Source organism: Schistocerca piceifrons, chromosome 2 (assembly GCF_021461385.2).
Source record: "Schistocerca piceifrons isolate TAMUIC-IGC-003096 chromosome 2, iqSchPice1.1, whole genome shotgun sequence".
NCBI lineage: Eukaryota > Metazoa > Arthropoda > Insecta > Orthoptera > Acrididae > Schistocerca > Schistocerca piceifrons.
In genome coordinates, this window is record NC_060139.1 from 609,289,677 (window position 1) to 609,312,907 (window position 23,231).

General features: G+C 37.3%; 2 protein-coding genes across 2 annotated transcripts in view; one reads left to right on the forward strand and one right to left on the reverse strand.

The window, feature by feature from the left end:
* The first annotated feature begins 667 nt into the window (after positions 1-667).
* On the forward strand, positions 668-1,949 carry LOC124777898. Its single transcript, XM_047253443.1, has 2 exons — positions 668-912; positions 1,196-1,949. The coding sequence occupies exons 1-2, from the start codon at positions 780-782 to the stop codon at positions 1,594-1,596; spliced, it is 534 nt and encodes a 177-aa protein (XP_047109399.1). The 5' UTR covers positions 668-779; the 3' UTR covers positions 1,597-1,949.
* An 8,379-nt stretch (positions 1,950-10,328) lies between these two features.
* The window catches only part of LOC124774949 (chromatin assembly factor 1 p55 subunit), a 42,131-nt gene continuing 29,228 nt past the window's right edge, over positions 10,329-23,231 (reverse strand). The window contains exons 4-10 of the mRNA XM_047249658.1: positions 22,538-22,742; positions 22,276-22,453; positions 21,990-22,184; positions 18,763-18,840; positions 13,461-13,595; positions 11,944-12,042; positions 10,329-11,861 (exon numbers count right to left, since the gene is read on the reverse strand). Coding sequence (XP_047105614.1) covers positions 11,781-11,861; positions 11,944-12,042; positions 13,461-13,595; positions 18,763-18,840; positions 21,990-22,184; positions 22,276-22,453; positions 22,538-22,742 — 971 coding nt within the window. The 3' untranslated portion in view covers positions 10,329-11,780. The remainder of the gene's footprint in view (positions 11,862-11,943; positions 12,043-13,460; positions 13,596-18,762; positions 18,841-21,989; positions 22,185-22,275; positions 22,454-22,537; positions 22,743-23,231) is intronic.

The following is a 23,231-nucleotide window of genomic DNA, read 5'->3' on the forward strand; positions in this document are numbered from 1 at the left end:
TAGGCCTACTACAAGCAAAAAGTTTAATGTTTGGAAACAGATTCACATTTGATTCATACGCTCCACTTTCTTAAGCATGAGATCGAAAAGTGGCAGAACGAAATTTTTATATACATTTGGAATAGTCATATTCTTTCACATAATTTGTGTGATGTCTGTTTTTTCTTCGTCCTCGTTCTAACAATCTTGTCATCACTAATTCTGTAACTATTCCTGCCATTGTCAAACATTCTCCGGTTAACTTCGCTAACCAGCCAGGATCATCGGTTCAGTTATTTCGCGTTCTCCGCGCTATTCCGAGAGTAGAACTTAAGCGGCTGCTAACCGATGACTGCACAACTGGCCCTCAGTAGTGTAGCGTTCTGGCTAAACATTTTCTGTCAATATTTCTTTTTCTTGGATACACCAAGCGGATAATACGTAATCTTCCTTACCTGTTAAGTCTTATTTCCACTCTGGTAGTCTGAATCTATGGATTCGCACACCCAGTCAACCATATAAACAGCGACTAGCATTCACGTGTTCTGGTTTAGGCTAAATTTACACTGCCCGCGATGCGATGCCGAGCCGAGCGGAGCGATGAAATCGCGTGGCAATGGGCAGGCTTGGTTTAACAGTGGCAACAGAGCGGTGCCCGTTTAGACTGCAGGCTGGGCCGAGCGATGTGATGCGGTGCGATGCGATGACTCCGCTGTAGTCGCAACCGAGTTTGCGTTTCGCGCGAGTGTTTGGAGAGATTGCTTGTTTGCGCTTGCGTCTGAAGTAATTGCTTGCTTGCAATGGACATCGAAAGACTAATTAACAGTGTGCGTGAACGCCCTGTGTTGTGGGACCAGAAAAATAAATATTACTACAATAGGGATTTTGTTCGTCAAGAATGGAATGAAATAGCTGAAGATTGTGGAACAGACAGTAAGTACAAAAAAGTAAAATAAATAGCTACAAGACTCCAAGAAATAAGTAACACAAACAACTTCGTTTATTATCTAATTTTAATTGTGTATAGATACTATTACAGTATTTTGATAATGAAATGACGTTCACAATAGTTACAGTATTTGATAATTTCGACATGAAATATATTTGCGTTAATGACTGTTGACATAGTTTTTGAAGGCCTCTCCGACACTCCTCGCTCTTCTTGAAGCACTACTGTTTGCTCTGTCATTTTGGAATTTCACGTCTATATTTTCAGGCGAGGAACTGAAGAATAAATGGAAGAGCCTACGTGACAATTTCCGCTCAGAACTCAAAAAAACTCGTGCTGAACGTTCAGGAGACGAAGGTGGCATGCCGCCTTTCCAATCCAGTTGGCCGTGGTTCGAGCTAATCACCTTCCTGACTGACATAATGACGCCCCGGAAGACCAAGACTAATGTTCATCACAGTAAAAAAAACAGCATCGCAACACGAGGACGCACACGACGACGTACCATTTTCACCAGCTCTTATAGAGAGAGAGAGTGTGTTTCACCTGATGGAACCAACCAAGCCAGCTCTTCAAGACTAAGTTCAGAGGGTAGCGTTTCGATGCCTCCTCCCTCACCCACCCTACACACAAACCAAAACAAGAGATCCAAGAAATCGACAAACTGAGTTGCTAAATATAGAGAAGCAAAAGTTGAAGCTAATTGAGCAACAAATGTCGAAATCAGAAACGCAAGATGACAGCTATCATTTTGTAGTGACTTTGCGAAAACTATCACCAACAGCTCAGTTGAGAGCCAGGATAAAAATTCAGCAGGTTCTTTTGGAAGAATTGGAACAATCAACGACTTCCACTGCACATTCGTTGACGTCACCCTATGCACCTGAAAATCCAGTTGAAATCTTAATTGCTGGAAATCCGCAGAATGAAATAGTCATTTCTGAAATTCAACCTGATGACATTGTTATTTCAAGCCACCAAGATTCTGAAAACTTTGATACTTAAGTGAGTGAACTGTGATGTCTTTTACTTCTCATTGTCAACTATGTCAAAATTTATTAAAAGAAAGTTTGAATCTATCACAATTTTCAAATTTTTCATAATAAAATGATTGCTGTAAACTTAATATTGTACTTACCTGATGGTGATCATAACTTTCTCTTCAGGGGTAATAGCCATTCTGAAATTTGTGTTTTGCTTCTGTAATCTATTTGAAACAGACGACATTATATAATCAAGTGTGTCTGTACTCATTCTGAAATAACTCCAAAATTTATCCTCATCTTTTCTCAAGTCACTGTACAAATGATGAAATTCTCCTAAAGCCCTCCTCTCCTTGTTGATTTCATGCACCCATTCACGACTGGGTTGAATTCTCAGAGCACTGTTTTCTAATAAAAAAAATTTACTGGGTCGAGGAAACACGGCATCGTGCCGAGACTGTTCAATTGCTGGCCAGATCGCGCGCGCGAACGCTCCATCGCATTGCATCGCTTTGGCCATTATGCCTCGCGTCGCGTCGCATCGCATCGCAGGCAGTGTAAACGTACACTTATTCGGCTCAGCCCCCATAACACCGTCCCCTTTTGTTTGCGATAATTTTTTTATTTTATTTCTAGATACGGCGGGAATCCCCCACGAGATATCACGTGCACTGAGCACGCATTCAAAAAAATCAACTTCTGATTCGCTCAGAAATCAACTTAGTATGTGTTGAAAAAATGTTCAGAAACCTACTGGGATGCGTTTAAAAAGCATATGAATAATCGATAAACCAAAGTGCGCTGGATGCTAGGCGTTTTGCTAAACAAAACATTTTTCCTTCTAGAAAATGAATTTGGCGCTCCGCCGAAATTGCCGCCGGTGGCATATACCCCGGTTTGCCGCCGCCGTCATTTACATATTTATTTGCACATTTACCATCGACTTTCCATATATAAGTGGGAGGATATTTATCCTAGTGAAGTTTATTGTTTACCTGTCATGTTATTCCCAAAACAGTGGACACTGAACAAATAATTGAAAGCAAAGTTAAAAAATCCTTTTGTGCTGATTCATAGATTTGTATAAAAATGCAGTTTTTTTGTTTGTCACAAAATATTTCAAAACTGTGTCTACCTTTCACATCTCTAATGTATAAATTGAGGGAGCTTATGAAACCATTCTCTAATTCACAAGAAAATATTTTACTTTTGAAGGCCTTAAACTGATAACTATATCCATAATATCCAATTTAACCAGAAACTGTGTCTCATCAACATACTTCACACAATAAATTTTCCTAGGCTGAATTTTGGTAAATGTGTTTTCAAGACTTGCAGATATCCACTAAAAAACCATGGCATTGCCCATAATGAGTCCATCTTTTTTAAAATAAATTTAATTATTAAACTTGAAGTAATTTTACTTAAGATTAGTTACAAGATGTCAATGGATTCCTCACTCTCATTATGACAGTTAAAACTGATCATCTCTTGTCATACTTCAACTACAGTGACTTCAAGTGGAATATTATTTATTTTCCAGCACACCTTCAATTCTCACAAGTCTGTTTTTACTTGCCCAAACATGTCTTTGGATTTCTTGGAACCCTCTCTGAACTGAATTAAAAGTCACACCTATAAGAGTGCATGATGTCAATTATTTGTTTAATTCTGCATTTATAAATTTCATGTCCAACTACAGGGTGTTCCATTTATTTGACGACCGCCTGCCTGGGGTATTGCAGGCCGGCCACAGCAGCTGCACCTGACAGTCAAATGGACCTTGCGGGATGGTATTATGCCCCCTTTTCTGTTGGTTTTAGTCTGAAGGCCATACAGACATACTTGCCTTGTTTGGCAGCATCATTCGAGCAGACAAACAGGCCTCACGAGTAACACTGAAGTTTGCAAATGCAACAACGGCAAGAGATGATTCATATGTGCGTATAGAGTCTGCTTGTACTGTTCAGAGATCATGAACAGAAGTTTCCAGGTGCTCAAGTTCCAAGTCGCTATGGAGTTCGCAAATTAGATAATAAATTTCGTGAAGTGGGGAGTGTTCAATGCAAGAAGTGCAAACAATGACATACAGTGCTCCCAGAAGCTGGTCTCAATGACATTACATACCGTCTGGAAAATTCCTCTAAGTATTCTCTCAGATGTCTTTCTCAGCAAACACAAACATTTTGCACCTCTGTACAAAGAGGTGCTAAGCTGCTTGGGCCAAGGACCTTTAAAGTATCATCAGTACAAGAACTTCGACCTGGTGATCCTGTTCACAGGCTTCAGTTTTGCGAATACGTTTTAAAACAAGTGCATAGCAGTGAAATGAATCTTTACTTCATTCTGCTTTCAGACAAAACTAGGTTCCATTTACACGTTTATATTAATTCCCAAAACTGTTGACATTGGAGCGCAGAGACCTTGTGTGTTTCATGAGGAATCCCTTCATGATCAGAACATAGGGGTGTGGTGTGCAGTTAGTGGTGAATGAATAATAGGCCCAATTTTTCTTAATTACACAGTTACAAGTGAAAGATATGTGCAAAACATTTTGAGACAATTTTTTAATGAACTGAGTGGAACAACGCAGCTTCACATTTTTTCAACAGGACTCGGCAAGGGCTCATAAGGCCATTATTTCTTTACACACAATTCACAATATGTTCAACGAAAGAGTTATTAGTAACAATATCTGCCCCGCTCGAAGTTCCGATTTAACTCTGTGCGATTTTTATTTGTGAGTTGCACTGAAGGACTAAGTGTAGTCAACAAATCCTCTCACACTAGAAGAACTCAAGTATAATATCCGTGAATCAATTAATTCAATATCTCAGAGATAATTAAATCATGTGATTGATAATATCTTGAGTAGATGTCAGAAAGGCATGAAAAATAATGGCAGGCAGTTCCAGCACCTCCTTGCGTGAGTGCAAGATTTGTTATATTTTATATGTAGCCATTTTGTACCACAATAGTAGATGGGAGACATGGCTGGGATCTGATCAGCAGGCAAAGGAGCACTTGCTGCCCGGCATGTAATGCGCCGCACATGCAGTCATCAGATAAATGGAACACCCTGTAGTTGGTTAATTCAGTTTCCCACTAGTGCTAACATGAAAACTTTCAATGTATTCCTGTGGGTCCATCGCAAAATTTTAAATGTTATTCGAAAAGACTACAGATTTTGTAAAAGTGGGCATGAATTTTTTTCCCCTTTGGTTTTTAAATTATATTTAGTTACACTTCTGCCATATTGTAAATACTATTGACCTTGCTCATAAAGAATTAAAACTAAAATACAACAAACATTCATGATCTATGTCATTAATAAGCTAAGTTTTCTTTGCGTGCAAAATACTCAGCAATAATCTGGAATTGCAGCCAGCTGTAGTTTATTACGAAGCATAAAATTTCATCCGTGTACCTGCCACACCTTCAGTTGACACACTTGGAATATCAGCTACAAATACTAAACAATTTAATAGTGTTCTACAATTTTACCACATCACATTCATAATAAGACTGACCTTACTTCCAATGGGACAGCATCCTCAGCAACAAAACAGCTAAACTTGATTGTCCTGTGGGTTACTGTCTGGTGTGACATTAGGACTTATTTGTTTTCTATACTGCGTTCTCTCAGAGTAAATGGTGTTAGATGTAAGTAGTCCACACCATATGGGCAAAGTATTCTAGAAGATTTAAGCCTTCCACAATAGCAAATTTAAATTTAAGGAGTCATTAGAAACACACAAAAAAAATCTGTACATTTTGTCAGAACATTATCCTTCTCATCCAATGCTGGTTTTTTGCTTTACCTTATTGTGGTCTGTTTATCTATTGCATAGAACAGCTATTTTTCCTTAAACCTGTCTTTACGTGGGCAAACACACCTAATCAGAAACTCTGTGCTTTATTTACCAACATCTTCCTGTTAGTCGTGCCCCTTTACCATCCACCCATTTGCACAGCACATGAGGTGGTTTATCAATTTCTACCAGCAAAAATTTTTGAAGTGCACACAACTAGTGGAAAGTCAAGCACACTTGTGGTTTGTGACAGACGTGTAAATACAAACCCCCACTAGCGTCCTTACAATAAATTGACCCAGAGAACCACCATCTTAAATGTAAACAAAACATTCAAGAATTACAATCAGCAAACTTTTTTCAGAGTCCCCAGTAAACTCGTGTTTAATGAGTAGGGCTCATATTCTGCAGAAACTACATTAAGTTGTCTTCATCATGCAGCCACACTACAGAAGTGTCAACAACATAAATATAACGTTATCGGTTTGTAATTCAGGGCTCCATGAAGTTAGACAAACTTGAGAGGTGGGGGGACTAGAAATAATCGTAACAGTGTTTTAAACACATTTCAAGCAGTATTAGGACATCAGTTTGTACAACATGCTTTAAACAGAATTTTTTCTCATCCAGCTCTGTAATGTACGAGGGCCGTTCAAAAAGTAACTTCCGGTTGATTTAAAAAAATACACAAAGTTAAATAAAAATATTTTAATATATACATCTTACAACTACATCTTTGCACTATTTTTCTACAAAGTCTCCATAGCGATTGAGGCACTTATCGTATCTCTTCACAAGCTTTGAAATTCCTTCTGCATAAAAATCACCCGCTTGTGCCTGGAGCCAGCCTGTGACCGCATCTTTGAGCTCTTCGTCGTCATCAAACCGCTGTGACCCGAGCCATTTCTTCAAATGCATGAAGAGGTGATAATCACTTGGCGCCAGGTCTGGGCTGTAAGGTGGATGGTTAATAACGTCCCACTTGAAGGATTCAAGAAGGGCCGTTGTTCTGCGAGCAGAGTGAGGACGGGCGTTATCGTGCAAAAAAACGATACCGGAAGTCAGCATACCACGGCGTTTGTTCTGTATAGCCCGGCGTAACTTTTTTATTGTTTCACAGTACACGTCTTGATTAATGGTCGTACCACGTTCCATGAATTCAACCAACAACACCCCTTTGGCATCCCAAAACACCGTTGCCATCAGTTTTCTGGCAGAAAAATCTTGCGAGGCTTTTCTTGGTTTGGTAGGCGAATTTGAGTGTTCCCACATATTTGATTGTTCTTTTGTCTCAGGGTTCACGTACTTAATCCAGGTTTCGTCACCGGTCACGATTCTGTTTAACAATGGTTCTCCTTCGTCCTCATAACGTGACAGAAAGTCTAATGCAGAGGACATTCTTTGAGTTTTGTGGTGGTCGGTAAGAATTTTGGGCACCCATCGTGCACAGAACTTACGGTAACCCAATCTTGCTGTCACTATCTCGTACAAGAGAGTCTTAGAAATCTGTGGAAAACCAGTAGACAACTCCGACATTGAGAAACGTCGATTTTCACGAACTTTTGCATCAACTGTCTGAACGAGTTCGTCAGTCACCAATGATGGTCTACCACTCCTCTCTTCATCATGAACGTTTTCTCGTCCACTTTTAAATAAATGTACCCATTCACGGACAACTCCTTCACTCATAACTCTTGGTCCGTACACGGCACAAAGCTCACGATGAATAGCTGCTGCAGAATATCCTTTGGCTGTAAAAAACCTTATGACAGCACACACTTCACATTTGGCGGGGTTTTCTATTGCAGCACACATTTCAAACTGCCACAAAAACTAAACTAGCGTAGGTACGACATTCACTCGACCACGGCTTGATGCCGACTGACCTGTTGAGTGCGTGAACGCACAGATGGCGTCGCTACTCCCCCCACAACCCGCACTGTGACCAATCGGAGGTTACTTTCTGAACCGCCCTCGTATTAATAAAGAAAGACCTTAACATATACATAACGCTACTTTTTAAAATGGTATGGAAGACAATGTAACTAATTTAGGAGTAACGTTAACCACTTAGCTTACAATGTCGTGAGAGAGACATAGCGTGCCGACTTGGCCAAACATCAACTATACGTATCGGAGACATGGTACATTTACTGTGCCGAACAAGCTTATGTCGCGTGAGAGATATCGTCGGTCAGCCGTGCCAAATGTAAACAGAACGCCTCTGACATGTTGCGGAGCCAATCAAGTCAACACGTGTTCTTCGCCGCATTCGGACCTGCTGACATTACAAAAATACTTTCACAATATTCCCGACATGTAGCAAACATGTTCACGAGGAAAGGGAGACATGTGGTGGCATAGCCAACAATGATTTTGCAGGATATTTTGACAGTGGCAGTGACATTTTACCTCCTGTAAGAAAACGGTGTAAGCGGCTGGTGACTGAAGATGATACTGACGAAGAAGAGCAAACCTACCAGCAACAATCAGAGTCATGGATGTGGCAAAAGGAAGACAATGAACCAACAATCTGTACATATACGGAAATTCCCAGAATAAAGGCAGCAGCTTTACAGCACATGAGTACAAGCATAAGAGAATTAGATGTTTTCTATGTAATATTTAATAGTACATTTTGGGAAATCATTGTAACTGAGACTAATAGATATGCACAAGACGTACTCAACAATGAACAGAAGAGACGAAAAATAGACCAAAAGTGGTCTACTATCAGCTGTAATGAAATAAAAATATACTTTGCACTATGTATAACCATGGCTAAAGTTAGGAAACCATCGATTCAGATGTATTGGTCCAGGAGGGCCGTTATAGAAACACCAATATTTAGGAACACAATGCCATTCAGGAGATTTCTTCACGTACGTAGATTTCTGCATCTAGTGAATAACAGTTTAGCCAACAACACTGTTAAGCTGTACAAACTAAGGCCAATCGTAGATATGTTCAATCAAAAATTTAAGCAAGTGTACACAATGCAAGAGAATATTGCCATTGATGAATCATTAATGAAATTTAAGGGGCACTTATCCTACAAACAATTTAAACCATCAAAAAGAGCGAGGTTTGGTATTAAAATTTATAAATTGTGTGAGTCATGTTCAGGATACTGCTATGATTTTAAGATATACACGGGTAGTGACAAATGTGATGCTAGTGGTAGTGCATCTGAAAGTGTAGTTCTAGAACTATCACAGTCGGTATAACACAAAGGGCATACTCTATATTTAGATAACTGATTTTCTTCACTGAAACTTTTCAAAACTTTCCTCACCAATAAAACTAATGTGATGGGAACAGTCAAACAGAAAAAATATGTCCGCAAATTTCCTGAAGGCAACATTAAAGAAGGGAGAATATACAGTGAGGAGTTGTAATGGAATATAGGCACTAAAACGGAAAGATAAATGAGACATTTACACGCTTTCCACAAAACATTCAACAGCAGAAATGATTGCCACAGGCACACCTCTCCACAATGCGTTGTGGAAACCAAAATCTGTCTTAGAATACAATACAGGTGTGATTGAAATTTATCACCAAGATCAGATGCTTGCATGCTTCTCTGTGATGAGAAAATGTATGAAAGGATACCACAACATATTCTTTTACCTACTTGATGTTGCTCTATTTAACACGTACATTTTGTATTACAAAATACATTGCGGCAAACGACAGAGCTATGTAGAATATAGGATTCACATTGCAGAATCATTGTTGAAAACTACACCTTTACTAGAATTTATTGGAAGGGAAGCATCTGGCGATATACCACAAAGACTGCACGTGCAACACTGGGCACATTTTCCCCAAACATATTGATCCAACACCATCAAAAGTAAATCCAGCGAGAGCTTGTGTAGTGTGCAGAAAGCATAAACGACGCAGCGAAACAACGTGGGAATGGAAAAGTGCAGGGTTGCATTACATGTGCCAGATTGTTTTGAACAATATCATACAATCTAAAACTATTAAATTCGTGTACACGTCATTGTGAAGACGTGTTTGAAAATATGTTTGCCAACGTACTAACGTAACAGGTCTCAGAATGTTTTGAACAAAATATTACACAGTCTTAGATCATTGCAGTGTTGTGAATATTATTATTAAGATGTATTTCATCAATGTATGTTTGGTTATAAAGGGAAATAAAACATCTGTGACTATATCGTTGCATTTGAGACAATGAATGTTTCGTTTCCATTGGGCAACTAATTGTCGTTATTTATGATACCTGTAGAAATGTCATGTTACTGGTATCTGACACATGTACCTCCAAATCCCGGGGCGTCTGCACGACTTCAGACGACACCAGGGGTAGTGCACCGCAGCCTTAGCGTGTTTAAGTGCTGGGAATCTGGAGGCGCATCCGTACCTTGCAGCCACTTACAGCTCACACTAACGAAACAAATTGTATGGCAAAGGGTTAACAACTGGCAAGCCTGCCAACAACTACATATCTCTACCATTTGGTGAGCTGCTACCTTTACACTTAAATTAAGTAGTTATTGCATAACAAAGTTTTTTTTCTTATTTTAATACTTTTAAGAGAGAATTTAAAGGGCAAAAGTAAATTCACAAAAATTATACACAATGGTTGAAAAATTTTAATGCTGTAACTTACGAGTACATTTTCATATTTACAAACGCATATTACTTAAAATGTTTCAGTGTTAATTTCATGTATACTAAAATAAACCTTATAATTAAACAAATTTTTACCATAAACTCATTTCAGTTCGATGACAGTTTGTATCTTCGATGAAATTGCCCCCTCTGGAACAAACAGTGTTTTCTTCTTGTTGGTTGCAACTTTCGTGTTTTCCTCTAAGTACTTTATATTTCATTGAATTTAATAAGACCAAAATTAATTTTCCTTCAAATTTTATTATAAATTAACTTCATGTAATTTTCAGCATGTAGCTTTCTTTCTTCAGGTAGTTTTCCTTTTTGCAGTGACTGATTGTAGCTCACATTTAAACTATTCACAAGTATGAATTATAGGTCATAAATTACTTCATGCTAATAATACTATGCAAGGCTTTAATCCTTGAACAATCTCAGAAAGTCAATACATGTGACCCACAACAGACTTCAGTTTCTGGAGATATGTTATCAGTCTCATCTGCCAGTAAGTAAATTTACTGAACAACGAATCAGTGTAAGATGGCAGCAGTATTCTTTCTTTCTTTCTCTCCCAGCAGCTTACAACTGCTACCTTGAATAAATTCATTGTGAATTTTATCTTGATTTATTTGCAGACAGACATCAATTTTCCAGTCTTTAACAGTCCTGGTGTGTCTGATAAGGAAGAATGATTCCTCAGTACCATCATAATTATAGATAATTTATCCATCCTGCTACAATTAGCCTAATGGATACAAAGCATAGACAAATTACAACCATAATTTGAAGTGTGATTCATGATCGGTATCAACCTACACACACACACACACACACACACACACACACACACACACACACACACACACACATTTTGTAAATGTGTTTTTAACCACAACTTATTATTACAAAGTCCTTGTTCACAATCAATATTTTACATATACAACAATATTAAAAGAATATATGGCCCTTTTCCAACAATTCAAATTCTTTCTCTCACACACTGATACAAGCAAATAAATTTCATTGGTCCAGTTTCAGCCTGTTCTTTTTAAAGGGACATAAAAACCATCAATAAAGCTGAGCAGCATATGTCAACATTGTATAGACGAGTATTCAAATTATGAAACAAACGCCAGCCTGATAGGTACAGTTAAGTATTCTCTATTATGGCATTCATATTAAAAATTAACACTCCCTACTGTCAATGTTAGTCTTATATGGAAATAAGCTGCAAGTACACAGTTTTCAAACAGTCAACATACACACAGTAAGACTGCAAAAAATAGTGTTGTAAAAAAACCATAATTCAAGTGTGATAACATGTGGATGCTTATATAAAAACTCTGCTTCCTGTTACTTCCTAATACAGGAAGTTACCATCAGATGTGCCCACAGTTCCAGAGGATATAATTATGATGCTCCAGGTTCAAGTTCTGCTGCAGCTGCTTCAGGTTCTTCATCATTATAAATATTTTCAGCCATCTGCCACACCTACAGAAACAAGAATTAGTTACAATCAATTTATTATTAAGAATGCAATCAAAAATTTAGACAATAGATGAACTATATATACCTGCATAATGTTATCCTCAGAAACTGAGCAAATTACCCATGGCTCATTTGGGTTCCAAGAGAAATCTGATATCTTGGCAGTGTGTCCACCATGAATGAACTGACAAGAGAAAAAAAAAAAAGAATGAATGACAGATAAAGACCAAACTATTTCTAAATAAATGAGATAAAGAGTTAAGGGCTGACTTAAGTAACCTGCTTCCGACGTACAGTATTTTGTTATGACAATTCGGCAATTAATGCAATATTATGTCCAAATTTAGACACACAATGTGTCACCAAATATGTGATAAAGGTTTTTCACAAGACATTCACAAAAGAACACACAATGAAACATATAGGAGGGTGACAAAAGCTGTTTAAAAAACCTAGCGATAAAACGTAATGGTAGATTATAACTGTGTGCCAGACTGATTTTAACCTGGGACATCTGTCTTTTGTGGGCAAATACTTTACCCATTAAGCTGTCCAAGAGTGATTCACAACCCAACCTCAAGTTTTACTTCAAAGGTCCGAAGTTAGATTTTGGTATGGCACAGTTTTAATCAGCCAAGAAGGTTTGAATAAACAAGTGCACGAGCTGCTGTAGAGTGAACTTACTTTCTGTAGACTATTAATGTTGCTCCTGATATTTTGCTCACCATCTTCATACTGAATATTCTTATGGATACCTTTTGTTAGATCATATTTTGAACACACTGATCTGTGAAACACCTAATATCTACAAAATTAATTTCTTCAAACAGCTGTTTTGTTAACTTGAACTTTTGCATAACTTGAGCACTCATTAGCACTATGCATTTTAGGGGTAGGGAGGGTTGGATATGATCTGGTACAAGGGCATGCAAGAGTAATCCAAAATAGATGTGTCAGGATCACCAATACTGGCAACAACTGTCAGACAGTTCAGCTGCCATATCCAGAACTTGTGCGAAAAATGTACTGATCACACATCTGTGTATAATTTTTGATAATTGCATACAAATAATTATCTTACATTCAATTCAAAAGTGAATTGATAATGGATTACTTTTTAACGCAAGTTAAGTCAAAAACATATCTCCAACCAAAGACTGCATTAGGTAGACAGTTAACAATGAAAGGTGAAATTTTAACAATTCAAGTACAGAACATGCATAAAAACTTATTCGGTGTAGCAATGGACCAGAATTACAATGAAGTAGATACATCTTGCACCATATTCTGGCAATAATATTGTGATAACCTGGCAAGGAGAGAATACTGCCAGAGGAAACACTTGACAGATATACAGAAGGGTCACTGACACACACACACTCCAACACTGTTTTAACTTAGTGTTCTTGGGTAAAAGGCACCCGGGTCTTCAACAACACAGCATTTTCACCAATTTACCACAAAGGCAGGTAAAACAACACTCATTTAACAGTGTTGGGAGGAACATGTATGCCTTTTTATTTCATACGATCCACGTAGAAAATAACCATTATAACACTTTTCCTTTTCTACTGCCATTAGAGATGACAGAATGCAACCAACCAAAAGTTCTGGAGGTCCGTCTTCAGCGTCCTCGCCACTCTGTTCCTCTCCAATCTTACTTAAGTCCCAAACGTGTAGTCTTCTATCTGTTCCACTTGAAGCCAGGATTGTCTCATTATGAGGAGACCACTGAACCTGTGACAATTTACTTTGTATTAATCAATAGTTAAAGGGAACCAAACATTTTTTACTGATAAATGCACAACAAAGCAACAGCAAATGAGAACACAAACATTTCATGTAACAACAATGAATTACACCAACAAATTATGTGTGGGTAAAAAATTGAAGTTATAATGGTAGTCGTGATGAATTAAAAACATGAAGTAAGGGAAAGCAAACATGACTGTTTAGGGACCCCATTCTTTTAACTTAAAAAGTGAAAGAGAAAACAAATACACAAGAAAATGGTGATGGTACCAAATGGTACTTTCCACTGTCAGTAACAACAACCCTTATTCTTAATTCATGTATGAAGGTACATAGCTGAATGCTCTACTGCATATACAGTAAAACCCCAAATTTATGGAAATTTGGATTTTAAAAAACTTACTGGCTGCATCAGTGACTCTCTCCTAAGGAGTATGTTACTTCTCCCTATTTTAGTGAACTCCACTTCAAGAAAAAAGTGCACTTTTGAGTAATAAATGTGAAAATTTTGCAAACTGTAATGCAGTTTTCACGTAACTCATAACATGTCCACAGAGTTTCCCATTTCTTTCCATTTCACATGACATACCAGTCATGCTTCTCAAATTTATTCCATGTGACTGCAGTCACATTATCTGACGTCACTTTCACCAAGTTTACAAAGCGCAAAAAGTAGTTTATCGTTAACTGAATTTTTTAAGATTAGCAATTAACTTTTATGGAGTTTGTGCAAATGTAGAAGGCTTACAGTTCAGCAAAAGCTACTGATCATCCTGAGCAGTGATGACAATATTAAGAGAGATGTTTCCAACATGGCAAAGAAATACAATCTAGCATCGTCGACATGTGTGGCATTGTCAAAACTAAGGGAGCGTTCTTAAATGCCGAAGCTAACAATCTCTATGGATCCAAGAGAAACATTCGTATTCGTAGGTCTACGTTTAATGATGTCGGAATTGGTTAGAAATAAAGCAGATGGTTCACTGCAAGAAGTGTCGAGTCATTGATAGGCAAACAAACAAAAGCTACGGAGCATGGCTGGTTTTTGGAATGCACTTCCTTTTTCTAACTGTAGGAAAAAGATGCACACACCTTCTTTTAAAATACTTCACAGGCATGCAAAGTGGCAGCATTCTTATTAGCAGAAGCACGGCAGCAAAATTCTCATGAAATAGCATTGAAAATTTCAGTGCATCAAACACTGGTTAGATCATTAAAAAAATGATGTTTCAAAGTGACGCTATGGTCAGGGTAAGTGTAAACTATTAGGAATCATTACATTGCCCCAACTGATACAGTGTTATAAGCCCAGAGACATTTTCAAAACTGATGAAACAGGCATCTTTTAAAATTTACTTCATGCAAACTCTTATTCCAGTAAGGGAGTGTGTGCAATGGAAATAAACGTAAAGGAAGGATGAACTATTGTGTGTAGAGGTGGGATTGATAAGCCGCCTCCACTAATAATACGAAAGTTTAAAATTCACAGGTTTTTTAGAAACCGTACTTCTGAGTACACCAGCAGTGCCTAAAGATGTCGGAAATCTTTTTAGGCATTTGGATGCCAAGAAGTGTGGAGCAGTAAGGAAAATATTTTATTGACCTGCCCCCTGTACAAATATTTTGTTCATTCCTCCAAATTGCACAACCCATCTTCAGCCTCTGGAGCTGGGATAGCACATGGTTAAAGCCAAATACAGTATAATCCTGCTTTTATGTTCCTGTCAAATTTCCTATGTCCACAGTGTTAATTTGCATCTGATTATTTGCGTCTGACTTTTGCATTAACATATTTATAACTTTATTGCAATTTACACTTTATGAAAAGAAGTTTGTGGGGAAAAGAACTGAAGTAATTGACATTAAATTACGATGGCATGGCACTGGCCATAAGTGTTAATAAACGTTACTCGGTTAATTTTTTATCACTACTGAACTGGTAAGGAGGTAAAGTCTAAACAATTCGTGACCTGCCACTACCAACTGCTACTCGGCTTGGTGGCTGATCCTAACTGTCTCTACTACACATGTACACCTGTGTAATTGTTGTGATAGTCTTGATTTGTGTTATTCAAATCATATTTAATGTGTTTCGTTGTCTGGTCACTTGTAGTGGTTGAAACAATTGCTAATTTTGCAGCAAATGCTTTTGGTTTAAACACAGCACTAGTTATATACTTTTTCATGCTTAGCAACACAAGTTCCAAAAATTTATTCTCACTGTCAAATACAAATATTTATGTAAGTATTTCTTGCAATATTTCACAAACAATGTGAGTGATAGTTCGTATGTGTGTAGTTCTCTACATAATTGAGGAGGCACAATACCTGATAACCTCAAAAAGAATTACAGTGCAAGATACGTGGAACAACACATATGCAAACATCACACAAAATACTAATTTAAATATTTGCACTTTATGACAAGAATAAATTCTCAAAACATGTTATGCTAAGAATGAAAAAATACACAACTGATGCAGTATTTCATTATTTATGTAATGAATGACAGTTGCAGGACTTCCAAGAACCATTAATTGTGATTATTATGATGCTGATTTGAGAAGTTCTTTGAATTGAATAGAAAAAAGTATTTATATCACTGAAACTTTTTATTTTTCAATGTAGTGTCCTTGCAGAATAATGCACTTGGTCCAATGATGTTCTAGTGCCTTGATTCCATCTCGAAAATCTGTTTTCTCCAGGCCTTTAAAATAGTTGTCAACTCTGGCTATCAATTCTTTGTTTGAAGTGAATCTTCGTCCTCCAAGAAAAAATTTCAGTTCTGGGAAGAGATGGAAGTCTGACGGAGCCATATCAGGTGAATAAGGTGGGTTTGGCAACAATTCATACCTCAGTTCCTGTAATTTTGCTATGGTGACAGCACATGTGTGCGGGTGCACATTGTCTTGATGGAAGATGACTTTCTTCGTTGCTAAACCTGGCCTTTTTTGCGTATCTTCTGTTGCAATTTGTCCAGGAGGTTAGCATAGTATTCCCCAGTAACTGTTTGCTCAGGGGGGATACAAATCTACAGAGTCCCCTTACATCCCAGAACACTGATACCATGAATTTCCTGCTGAAGAAATCATGTTTGCTTCTTTGGTGGCAGAGAATCAGCAAGTTTCCACTGCTGTTACATTGTCTCTGGGGTATAGTAGTGCAGTGAAGTTTCATCTGTGGTCACAAATCAGTGCAAAAAATCTTTTTCGTTTCTCCTAAAATCGGCCAAATGTTCTGATATGCGTTTTTGATCCAGCATCAAAAGTCACAGCCCCCATCTTGCAGATAATTTTTTCATTTGTAATTCTTCAGTTAAAATGTGATGTATCCTTTCATATGACATCTGGCATGCACGAGCAATTTGATGCATTTTGAATCGGCTATCCTCCATGACCATTTTATGCACTTTTGCAATGATTTCTGGGGTAGTGACATCTTGGCCAACCACTACGCAAATCATCTAAGCTCTCCCGTCCAAATTTAAATTCATTTGTCCACTAGGCAACACCTGAATACAAAGGAGCAGAGTCCCCCAATGTATTCTGGAAATCGGCATGAATGTCCTTTGCTTTTATACTTTTCTTTATGAAGGACTTAGTCACTGCTTGAATCTCTTTTTCATCTTCGCAGATCACTATGCAGGAACAGAGCCACATCACCACCACAGCTCCCATCCAAGAGCACTGATGTGGCACGTGTTTACAAGAAACAGTCCAATGAATATCATGTGAACAACTCGTTGCGCTAGTGCTGACCTCTCGTGGTGTTTCTGAGAAATTTTCAAACCACCCTCATAAATTAAGTCAAATGTGTCTACTTCCCAGAGAATTATCCTTCCAGTTACATCGGCGATTTTTATTAGATAAGAAACTTATTAGATACAAGTCCCAGACAAGTATTTTGATACATATTATGTAGATATATCTTACAGACAGTGCAAAAATGCAAATCGGGATTATATGCAACTTTTAATGCTTAAAACATTATTTCCCACATTTTACACCACTTTTTTCCAATCCCTTGAAAAGTTTCATTGTACATAGTAACAGTCGCGGGGAAATCAATTTTATTTCTTGAGAGGAAGAAGATGAGATTCAGCATTCTACAGCCTAAGCATATGTTTGTTGTTCCCTGGAATTCAGTAACAACAGATGACAACAGCGGCAGCCACTGAACTAAGTTTCGCTGTAGCTGTCCAAGAGAATTCTTTTCCTTTTTTAATGTAGATGAATCAATTACAACTTACATAAACCAACTGGAGCAACAACTTTCACTGCAATAAGACTGAAGGGCAAAACCAACAAGGCTTCATCTTTTATTTTTTTAAAGGATATGTTCCAAGGAAAGTGTGATACTATATATTTACTGAATTTAAATTTGCTCGCACAGGATATTTGTAATTTTGTAAATAAATATAGCATTTATATCACCTAAAAACATCCTTCAATTACAGTTCTTGACAACTCCTTACATGTTCTCTGACAAAGGTCCTCATTGAAGGGAAAATTATTTGGATCCTTAAATTTGTTAAAAAGGGACTTTACTGTAAGCATAAACCCAGAGATTGCTGGAAAGTTGTATAACCTATTATGCTTTGCAAATGTAGAAAATTTTTAGGCCCTGCAGGCAATTTAACTGTTTTTGGAAGCATACTTTGTGCGAAACTTATATCAGTTCAATATTGTTCCGCATAGTCATCTGAGCAGTTGTGATTAATGGCATCTGAACTAAACAACCCAGTACACTGTGTCCAATGAAAGATATCAATGGAGGTGCTGGCTGCTGTACTATATGGTAGTGTGACAGGATTCTTCTTCTTCCTTGAGTCTCAGTATTTAAGGTTTTTTTGCAGCTGATGCAATTATTTAGACAAACAGCATGCCATTAAAATAATGAGTGCAAACTAAATGGTAAGACTTGATATCATTTACTCAGATTATTGCAACTAATACTAAGAAAATGTAATGTATCCATGAAAAATGTTGCATACGAAAGACTTGTTCGCGGATTTCTTTAGTTCGTCTAGCAAATGGTCTAGGTCTCTCACTATGCGAGATAAATGGGAAAGGGAGAAACAACAAAGCTGCCTACAGCTTTAAAGAAAACATTATCACACACATGAATGGAGATTAAGTACTTTTAAACAAACCTGGAATATTTCATCCTTGTGAGATTCAAATGAATGAAGCTTAAGTTTGAGATTTCGGAGATCCCACAAAGCCACAGTCTGAAACAAAAGGTACACAATAATCAGGTTAACTTTAGAAAATAAAATGTCTAAAGACATCTCAGAATCCAATAACAACTGTTCATATTCTAAATGGAACACTTCAAATCTTTGTTTACATACCACATTTTCCTACTGCAATGAAAAAGTCACTATTTTATACTAAAATAGTCACTTACGATTCTTACAAATGAAACTTTAATAACTGCATATATAATTTTAATGCATTTCTGGGTAGTACAACACAAAAATCAATTTTCTTATATTTTCCTAATTAGTTTTGTGTATACCTTTTAATCACAAGCAGGATACGACAGTTGCTAGCAATTACTATTCATGATGAAGAAAACTGGAAAAATCCTGGATGAGATGGGGAGGAGAAATGCACAGTTAATACACCAATACCACACGGATGCAATCCTTTCTTTTAACAACACGCTGCTATTAACAGAGGAGTAAGAACTTTAAGTAGTGGTGGGTCTTTCTGCAGTTTCTTCTATCTGAAGAAATACTTATGAAAGCTCTGCAAAAGGACATGTCATTTTGGTGACTACTTTATCCAGGTCACGATTCTTACTGATCTCCACATTTCCCTCCATGGAATACTTCTTTAAGAAAATCCAGTACAGAATTTACCACAGAACTCTGAATTTTGGGTAATCTCAATGTACTTTTGATAGAATGCTTGTCAATTATCAATTTTAAGTGTGACTTAAAAAATAATGTGCAACATAATAAACCTATTAACCCTTTCACTGACACATATGAACTCTTTGCACTCCATGCTGAGGCTGCTTTTGTTACGGCTGTACTGCTCACCAAATGTTGATGCCTGTGCTGAGAGATGGCTTACCAGCTGATATGAAATAATTATTCTATTTTTCAAAAAATATCAGGTGCAAAACGAATTTATTTTTGCCCACCTTACAATCAGATATGTGCACTCGATAAAGACCTGAATTTCTTTGTTATCTGTCATACATACTGCGCTGCATCAAATTAAGAGGTGGAAATGCACTGCATGAACTGTGTATGGTTGATTTTAGCTTATAATTGCAGTGGATGAAATGTCGACATGGCATCAAAATTTGGTTTGAAATTGAGAGCAAAAGGATCTCACTTTTTTCTGGAGTTATTGGATTTTATATCTGAATGACTGTAGTGCACAAAGCCTCCAGTCACATACTTGCACACTAAGAATCATGTGGTCATTACAATTGCCATATCTTGTAAATGATTCAAGATATCGAAACAAGGTTTTCTGCAAATGATAGCACAATGAGGCACATAGGTTGTACGATAAATACTCAAAACTCCTTTATTCACCAAGATGAAGTAATTCATCCACAGCAGTGAGGACAGCAGCTCAAGATGCATTCAAACTTCCACAGCAGGGTTGAAAAATCCAAATGGCGGGTGTATACACATCCACAACACCTGGGGAATGGCATAACAGGATGTGCTTGCTTGTGTGCACGAATGTGTTTTCTGTTCCAAAGACGGCTTTGGTCAAAAGCTGAATTGTACCTGTCTTTTCACTGGGCCTGTCTGCAACTCAACGTGTCATCTTTATGGTGAGTAGCTACCTATACTTTCTTATATTGTAGATGTACAATACTCTCCCACAAAATTAAATACTGATTTTTGGAGACAGAATTGCCACATTTCAGTACGTAGCCATCCAACCAACCTACACACTGTTCATGAAAGTAGTCTTCTCATTGTCACTGATTACATCCGTTTGCAAGTAGAAGTACTTTTTTGTTAAACATCTGCAAAACAAGTTTTCAGACCATAGAGAAAAACTCTGCATGATCTGTTTTTATGAAAAGCGAAAAGAAACAAGATAAATGATATTTAGGACTAGCTCACCAGTGACATATTTTGATTACTGCACTATAATAAAGAACATTTAACCCTCCTAGTACCACTAGAGTCAACATTGCCCCATAAGCACATTAAAAAATCATATCTCCCTAGTTTGCAAAGATATTTTTCCTTCAAAATCTCTCTCAGTCAATTGTACCAAACAATTTTTGTTCAGTTTTCTATTTACAACACTTTTTCAGTGTGTACCACTAGGGTCAATAAGACTCCAACCTAAAATTCTTTCTGTTTCTTGAATGCAATATTTATGAAAATAAAATCATTACTGTTTCACTGAACAACTAATGTATGTTTTGATTGATGTTAGTTCATTAAAATACTGCCAACACAATCTGTGTAAAATACTTGGGGGTCTATATAACCCCAGTGGTACTCAATGAGACATTCTGGTGGTAGCTCGGTTAACTGAGTGCACCGTTTAACAGAATACAGGGAAGTACTCAAGCATAAACTTACCAAAACATACCACCTGAAACATTGTCAGTTTTCTGTAATGACTGACAAAGGCTTAACTGGATATTAATATGTAGTAATCTCCACACATATAAATTTAAAGCACCTTGTTCACTTCTGTCTGCATATTTGGTCTAATCTGAGGAACCACTGTGGGAATTTTGATATGGTTTTACTAACAAGTACAATGATTTACAAGGAAAGTTTGCATACATAATTTACTAGCAAACCCAACAGTGCTTCATAATTGGTAAGCAGGTATGGATATTTATTGTGCATCCTCCCCCTCCCCTCTCCCCGATGTCTGCCCTATCTATAACACCTGAGGCACAGATACTTCAGTGCCTCAGGAAACTGTTTCCACCATAGGAATTTTGGTATTTTATTCAAGAGGATATAGAAGACTCACATGGTGCCACACAGTGCTTACACACCGACACAGAATGTGCAAGGTTTATACCTAAATATTAATATTGATTGCAAACAGATTGTTACACCTCCTATAAATGCAATGTAAGCCAATAGGTACATGAACTGATAACTGGGCTTCAATTAACTTTCGTTCTTCAGTACAGTAAATCACTTTTGTAAATGGTGATCTGTTTTCAATCCAGTCACTTGCACGCACAAATCAAAAAACTCCATTTCTGATGTAACTGACTTTACAATTCTATGATAACCCCATTCTGAAGGTTACATCACTGAACTTCATTCCATTGCATAATCCAGATCCAACAATACCTGCAAATATTGTTGAGTGACAGTAAGGGGAATTAAGCACAGGTATACATGAATACATTAACAAGTACCTTGTCAGCACTGCCCGTAGCCAATATAAATTCTGAATATGGATTGAAAGACAGACAGTTCACTTCTGCTGTGTGAGCATCCACTGTATGCGAAGGTTTGCTTGTGTTGTTGCACCTAGTATCCCAAATCATCAATTTTTGGTCATCAGCTACAGATCCAAAAAGTGACTCGTGGAGTAAATGCCAAGCCACATCCTATAAAAATGAGAAGTGTTCAGTATGTCTCAAACCCAGAAAATTGCTAAAAGCATTACAAAAATATTTGCAGTATGTAATTTGTACTTGCCTCTACTACAGCTGTGTGTCCAGTAAAAATTGTTTTGGCATCAATTATGCGGTTCTCTTTAGGAGTTGCATTTATATCCCACAGACATATTGTATGATCATCAGAAGCACTTAACAGATATCCATTGAGATTAGGATTCCATGACAGGCCATAACCTTCTTTCTGATGTCCACGAAGTCTAGCATTTTAGAAAATCAAATTATTTCCACATCTGGAAATATCATAATTTGAAGAAGTATCATAATTTGAAAAAGTACCATACCTCAAATCTGGATGACATTCGCCACTTGGGTCAGGTTTGGAAGGATGCTTCGTGTAATCAAATACCAGAACATCGCTTGATGGTGTTTTTGTTGCTATTACACATGGATTCTGGGGCATAAAACGAGCTCTGTTTACTTCTCCTTCATGGTTAATTTTTATTTCAATTTCTATTTTACCACTCACTGATCCAAAGCCTCCAAACTCTAAATAAATGACAAATATCATTAGGAAAAAAGCGACATTTTGAACTTTTAGAAGTGTCTACCTCTGTCTACAACTGTTTAAATTACAGATTTAAGGTTCCAAAATTTAACAAATTACAAAAGTTGCTGAAAAAAAAAAAAAACAGTGTAGCATACAGTTCTAGTAACATACACACAAATTTTATATATTATGTAAATTGATGGAGGGGGAGAAAGGAAAGGTCACGGAAGGTATTATTTATATCAGCTGCACAGGATTGTACGGCATCATCAGAGACAAGTAAGAATGTGAGCTGGACCAGGACTCTAAACCAGGGACATGTCCGAAAGAACAAATTCATATGATTTTATATATTCCAGTAATAAGAAACTTGACCTTGGATTGGAAAAGCTGTCTTACAGTTTTGAAAGATGAATGGCTATAAATTACACCAATTACAGACTATGTGGAACCAAACAAAAATATAGACTGGCAGAATTACAGAAATT